This window comes from Actinia tenebrosa, unplaced genomic scaffold (genome assembly GCF_029948245.1).
Source record: "Actinia tenebrosa isolate PJP-AT-01 unplaced genomic scaffold, QUT_ActTen_1.0 PGA_scaffold0__85_contigs__length_37466705, whole genome shotgun sequence".
NCBI classification, from domain to species: domain Eukaryota; kingdom Metazoa; phylum Cnidaria; class Anthozoa; order Actiniaria; family Actiniidae; genus Actinia; species Actinia tenebrosa.
In genome coordinates, this window is record NW_028292569.1 from 32,137,132 (window position 1) to 32,144,051 (window position 6,920).

Here is a 6,920-nt window from a genome sequence, read left to right on the forward strand (position 1 = left end):
ATCCATCAATCTCAGCCATGTGACGTTTGGTTCAGGAATTCCATCCGCAGAACAGCTGATAAGTAATCCTTCGGACTCATTTAGACGTATGTTTGAAAACGAAGGCTTTAACGTGATATTAGGCAAAGCTGTTAAAAGACGAACGAAGCTCCATTCAATAAACTGTAAGAATTACAATAATTGGACATGCTAAAAAAAGTATAAAAAAGCATCCAGATTATTGATATTGATCGTGCTAAAAAATACAACAAAATGAAACCATATATGTACCATTTTACCTAATCTTACTAAAAATGAGATGTATAGCATCTAACACTCAATTTGAACTTACATGTAACAACGAGTTTCACTTTACTTGTTATGGGGCTTCTTGTTGCCAGCATCAGAACACATCCATACGTACCACTATCAGCCATAGTTACATTATGGATTACTAGTGTAGCAGTTGATTCTTTACTCACTCGAACAGGGTTCAGTAGTCTAGCAGGACATGTATCGGTGTGTATGCTCCATTTCCACTTGTCGAATATATTTTCTTGTCCGATTAGAAATGTACTGCCATTGTCAGCATAGAACATCCACCTTGGTGAATAAACATCAAACTCTTCCATCCTGTTATCCACACTGTAATCCCACACGAGTTTAGCGGTTTCTCCTACAGACACATACAAAACACTTGGTGGAACTACTGTGAAACGAGCTGCACCTAAAATATTCGACCAGGAAATATTAAAAACATAAAATTATATTGTAATAGCAAAATGGATATTCCTGTAGGATAAAGCGATGTTTCTGAGAAAGTACACAAACAAATTCTCACCCTGCGTCCTGCTCACGAGTAACACTTTGATGATCAGTGATATCCATAGGACTAGATATGCCTCCATTGTCTCAAAAGATTAAAGCATTAGTGGATCATAATGATATAGTATTTGAATAGGTAATGTATTTCACTTTCATGATTGGTTGTTTTATGCATGTGGAATGTCTTTAATTCTCGAAACTAAATATCAATAAAAAGTGTTTTCTTCCATTCTATCGCATGATTGCTCCAATCAAATGATGCTAAAATGAAATTCATGGTTATTTTGTTGTAATCATTGGACCACTTAATTTAATATCGAGTCAAAACGATTAAAGATAACTGTCCTTCTTGATTTGTGGGTTTTTTTTCCTTATTTTTATTATTTCTTCCGTTTACTTAACACAATCCAACGAAGCGTAAGGGCGTAAACGTGATTCTTGTTCCAGATGATTTTCTTCTGATGCTTCAAATATTTACGTTATACTGGAGGCAGGGCATCCATGAGAAAAATCACTGAACACTTTAAAAAGTGTCACATCCGGTCATTGCAATTAAACTCAGCTTTGTGCTCAAAATAATGTAACAATGGAAATAGTAATGGCTTCAAACATGACCATTGATTTCGAAAGCATCTAAACCTTCACGAAATTGATGGAAGCCCCTTGTGGTTAAGTATTGTGCTCGAAAGAGGTTTCGTACCCATGAAAGGCGCCTTTTGGTTTACTGTCATCGTGTGTAGATGTTGCTCACTTATACTATAATACTACAAATTGTATACACCAGGCCTTTAAATGAAAGTCTAATAATAGCATGTGTTTTTTGAGTTGCAATAAACCACATTTTTAATGAGGGAAAAATTATTGGAATTATCTGACAATATATATATATTTAAATGAACATTAATTTGATATATTTGCTTTGTTTCCTTTGCACTTTTGCTTTCTTATTTTATTTTATGTCATTTTTTTTATTTTTATTAGAAACGTTTTCTTTTCTTTTTTCCTTTTTCCTTTTTTTCTTTTTTCATTTTCTTTTTCTTTTTCTTTTTCTTTTTTTTTTTCTTTTTCTTTTTCTTTTTTTTTTCTTTTAATAAAACCAACATCACTTTAATACAACTACTTTTCTTCTACGCTTGAATACAGATGTAGTTGTTGGTATTCTGTTCCTTGCTGCTCGTGATTAACATTCGATGTAGCATGTTTTTGCGCTGTCTCAAAGGGATCATTTGCTGGTAACCTTATTTTATCATTTTCCCTTAGTAGCGACTGATATTCGTGCTCTCTTGACAATGACTCTCCATTATTTATTTGTTGGTAAAGATGCTGAGTTCCTGACAGAAAGTGCTGCTCTGCAGGGTTCTCTTTTGGTTTCCTCTCGTCCAATAAGGTTGGAGTGCATTCTCTCGATACTGCTCCAACATCAATATTCGGTGGTATCAGGTTTGGTGATTCGTGGGGTGTTTTCGATGCTGCTGGTTCGTGTGTTTCAATTTCTATTCTATCCTGTATACAAGAATATTGTAAAACAGATTGTGTTTGTTTGTCTGTTTGTTAGATAAACCTAAAACATCTACTCTATTCCTATTACTGCTAAGGTTAAGTTGGCAATCAATAAGTCAAGGGGTCAAGGACGAGTGAGTGAGTTTTCCATATTCAGATATATAGTACCACTTTATTTTTTTTTCACCCACCCCCCCTCCCCCCCCCCCCCTAAATAAATTATAAATAAATTAAAAACGTAGTCCAACTCCACCTATGGCTTTTTTCCCTTCATTTTCATTTTCTTATTACAGACATTTTATAATATTAAACTCACCTCTACAAATGCAAAAGGTTCTTCTGGTTTTGAAACCCTAAAAAGCGAAAATATAATTGTCAAAACGTTTATCAAAATTCAGTAGCCTATAGGCTTGAAAAATGGCGTGAACTATGAATTATTTGTTTTTGCATACGGAGTGAGGATATGCAACGTATGGGTTAAACTGATTATATACAGTACGTATATGCAACATGTGAGCTTACCTTTGGTTGTCGCTCCTCTTCCTTAAAACTACAATATATTTAAAACAATGATAATGAGTGAAAGATAGGTCTACACACCCTGATGAAATTTTTTTTGCCAGATATATCAAAGAAAGGAAAGAAATAGTAAAATAAACCATAAATTATACCATTGAATAATTATCAATCGTTTTACATACTGCAAAGATTCTGATTAATACTACGTGACTTGCACTGCATGCTGGAATTAAAGTGTTTACCTTTGAAGCCAGTCCTTTTGAAAATGTAGCACACTAATAGCGCCATGATAATATTCACACCTATTGATATTGATGTTATTATGAAATGAACTGTTGCAAATGTGCGACCTGATGAAAGCAGAAAAAAAAAATAATTGATTAAAGGTAAAGCACAGAATGTGCCTGCAGACTTGGTGTAGCGGTAAAGCAAAATCATAATTTTAGAAAATGTTAATGTATAGAAATGAATAAATTAAAATATATGTAAACTTTATTTATACTTATATATGTAACATTGACATAACCTTGAATAAATAGTGTCGAGCAAGACCTCTCTCCAGGCTGGGATCTTGATTCATGACCTTTGAATGATGGTTATAGGATGTCAAGTCAAATGTTAATAATTATACTGAAGTAGTTAAGAAAGTGGCTCATCAGCTGTTTATTGGTAATTCTGACCTGTAGTGGTTTGTGATGATGATGTCGTTATTCGATGGTGATTTCTACTTGGCATCAGAGAGGGTGGATGGACTGGGGATAGATGACATTAATTGTTTATGACTAAATCATTCCAAACATGCATCCATACATCCATCCATCCATCCATCCATCCATCCATCCATCCATCCATCCATCCATCCATCCATCCATCCATCCATCCATCCATCCATCCATCTATCAATCCATCTATTTTTCTTTAACCGTCTAATGTTAATAATATATCACCGTTCTTCAAACCTGTCTGGGTGACATTGATAATGTGTTCATCATAACCAAGTAGATTTTCTGCTTTACATTTGTACAATCCATAGCTGCCTGCGTCAATGGTTACTAGTTCCAAGACACCAACACCAGTAACAGTATCAGATCCTGTGGCTATTGATCGATCACGTGTATCATACCACGTGAACAGAGGAGAGGGCACGCCATGGGCCAAACAGTATATCCTGATTTTACCATCATTATATGAAGAAACTGTGTCATTTGACTGAAATACATCTATTTGCGGCTCATCTGTGAAGAGAGTGAATTATATATTTTTAGCCTGCACTGTTTCAATGATCTTGATTGTGATCATATTGAATTGATTGGTACAAACCTTGCAGCGCCCCTCACCCCACCATTTTAGCTAAAAAGCATAACAACATATATTGGTATACATCTATGAAAAAGCAGTTAGACTCACACTGGACGGTTACCAAGATACTCTTACAAAATGGAGGTTTGTTCAGGTTGTTAATAGCACAGCATTCGTATTCCCCACTGTCATATCTAATAATATTTGTAATATCGATTGTCACATTTCCTACGCCTTGATCAATGACATCACCCTGTACTTTTTGCCACGTGACGTTTGGCATAGGAGTTCCTACCGCAGAACATTTGATGTGCAGTTCTTGGGATTCATTCATAGGTATGTTTGAAAGGGTCGGATTTAACGATAAAGATGAAAGTGCTGTAAATATGAAAATAGCACATGTAAATACATATCTGTCGTCGCCCTTACAAATACAACAAACAACTAAAAAACCAAACAAATGACTTGATTTGAACATTTTTATTAGAATGCATACCATATATCCATGGAAAAATGTAAATTGTACATGCTAGTGCAAAGTCGAAAGAACGAAAGAACGAAAGAACGAAAGAACGAAAGAACGAAAGAACGAAAGAACGAAAGAACGAAAGAACGAAAGAACGAACGAAAGAACGAAAGAACGAAAGAACGAAAGAACGAAAAGAACGAAAGAACGAAAGAACGAAGAACGAAAGAACGAAAGAACGAAAGAACGAAAGAACGAAAGAACGAAAGAACGAAAGAACGAAAGAACGAAAGAACGAAAGAACGAAAGAACGAAAGAACGAAAGAACGAAAGAACGAAAGAACGAAAGAACGAAAGAACGAAAGAACGAAAGAACGAAAGAAAGAAAGAACGAAACGAACGAAAGAAAGAACGAAAAGAACGAAAGAACGAAGAACGAAAGAACGAAAGAACGAAAGAACGAAAGAACGAAAGAACGAAAGAACGAAAGAACGAAAGAACGAAAGAACGAAAGAACGAAGAACGAAAGAACGAAAGAACGAAGAACGAAAGAACGAAAGAACGAAAGAACGAAAGAACGAAAGAACGAAAAGAACGAAAGAACGAAAGAACGAAAGAACGAAAGAACGAAAGAACGAAAGAACGAAAGAACAAAAGAGTGAAAGAACAAAAAAGTGAAAGAAGTAAAGAATGTAAAAAAGAACGAACGAAAAAAACAAAGAACGAAAGAGCGAAAGAACGAAAGAAGGAAATTTCAAAATTTGGAAAATCAAAATCAAGAACAAAAGCAAACATGAAAATAATTTAATAGAAACAAAAACAACAATTCCAACAAATTGAAAGAATTATACCCACATGTTACGATGAGTTTGACTTTACTTATTATGGGGCTTCTTGTTGCCAGCATCAGAACACATCCATACGTACCACTATCAGCCAGGGTTACATTATGGATTACTAGTGTAGCAGTTGATTCTTTACTCACTCGAACAGGGTTCAGCAGTCTAGCAGGACATGTGTTGATGGTTATAAACCATTTCCACTTACTAAACACAACTTCCTGTGCAATTTGAAATGCCCTGCCATTGTCATCATAGGACATCCATATTGGTGAAGAAAAATAAAACTCTTCCATCCTGTTATCCACACTGTAATCCCACACGAGCTTAGCTGTTTCTCCTATAGACACATACAAAACACTTGGTGGAACTACTGTGAAACGAGCTGCACCTAAAATATTCAACCACGAAAAAGATTATTTCGTTAGCAATGTGACTATTCCTTTTGATAAACTACTCAGAAAATAAAGAAACAAATGATCACCATGTGCCTTGTTCAAGAGTAACAGTTTAATCGTCAATGAAATCAATAGATCTACAGAGAGCCCCATCGTTTTTATGAAGCAATGATGGATCAAAATATTGCAATAATTAAATTGGCATATATCCTATTTCACTTTCATGGATAAAATTTTAATGCGTGTGGGATTCTATAGCTTCTTAAAACGAAATAGAAAAAAGCATTTCCCCCACTATTTGAACTTTCAACGCTCTTCAAAATATACAAAAGACTTAACTCTATATGAGGAAAATTGAAGCTAGGGTGATTTTTGAAAATAATAAGTCTTTAAATTCACCTCATTTATTTATTAGCTTGGGCTCAAGCGGTTTAGTTTGATTTTTTTAGATAAATTGTTTTCGTAGTAGCATTAGCATAGGAAGTGCAGACTTTCGGAATTTTGTCAAAGAACAAAGAACAACGTAAACCATATATAAAATAATGGTTTACTTGAACCCAGCTAGATAAACTTAAATGAATAAACAGCGGGTAACGGATACCAAAATTCGTGATAGATTCATGATATGTATTGTGCCAAGATATCTAGAATCCTACGTTGCGCTTGGTGCGGTGCATAATGCAATGAAATATGTACACCTTCGATGTTTAGCTAACTGTTGAGAGGGAAATATAACGGCTACACACGTCATGCCAATTAAAATTACTCTTGATATTGAATTTGGATCCGGATACTATCAATAATGGTTTGATGTTCAAGTTTGGGGGTTTCAAATTCTGTTTCCAAAGCTGTTGGTTCTTGTGGTTTCAGTGTCTCTTCATGCTGCATAAATGCGCAAAAAACATATAATCAAATACAATACTTTTTGTTTTAATTAGAGATTAAGCACGCAGCGACATATATAGGAGAATTCAATACGCGCCATCGATGTAAGTAAAATTTCTTTTGCGGTATGAAAGAAATAAAATAGAAACAAATTAAACTATTGAAAGAAAATACTACAGCTGAATACTATTTTTTGCCACACATTTCATT

At 34.7% G+C, this 6,920-nt stretch overlaps 2 protein-coding genes across 9 annotated transcripts in view; both read right to left on the minus strand.

The window, feature by feature from the left end:
* Positions 1–935, minus strand: part of LOC148914103 (lachesin-like) — a 6,529-nt gene extending 5,594 nt beyond the window's left edge. For 4 of the 7 annotated variants that reach the window (XM_089040930.1, XM_089040927.1, XM_089040904.1 and 1 more), the window contains exons 1-3: positions 821–933; positions 332–706; positions 1–128 (exon numbers count right to left, since the gene is read on the minus strand). The exon at positions 1–128 is cut by the window's left edge and continues 151 nt beyond it. In XM_089040930.1, the coding sequence (XP_088897056.1) occupies positions 1–128; positions 332–706; positions 821–887 (570 nt within the window). In that variant the 5' untranslated portion in view covers positions 888–933. Of the gene's footprint in view, positions 129–331; positions 707–820 lie in introns of all 7 variants that reach the window. The other 3 variants (XM_089040933.1, XM_089040922.1, XM_089040913.1) reach the window with 2 other exon arrangements.
* Positions 936–1,880: 945 nt separating this feature from the next.
* Positions 1,881–6,803, minus strand: LOC148914104 (opioid-binding protein/cell adhesion molecule-like). Of its 2 annotated transcripts, XM_089040936.1 has the most exons (9): positions 5,444–6,803; positions 4,231–4,500; positions 3,783–4,058; positions 3,504–3,575; positions 3,350–3,406; positions 3,066–3,173; positions 2,827–2,854; positions 2,621–2,657; positions 1,881–2,307 (listed from the first exon to the last, which is right to left on the minus strand). In XM_089040936.1, exons 1-9 carry the CDS (start codon positions 5,721–5,723, stop codon positions 1,921–1,923), a joined length of 1,515 nt encoding a protein of 504 aa, XP_088897062.1. In that variant the 5' UTR covers positions 5,724–6,803; the 3' UTR covers positions 1,881–1,920. The 2 variants fall into 2 exon arrangements, with proteins under 2 accessions (XP_088897062.1, XP_088897066.1); XM_089040940.1 differs by lacking the exon at positions 3,504–3,575.
* Between the last annotated feature and the right edge of the window lie 117 nt (positions 6,804–6,920).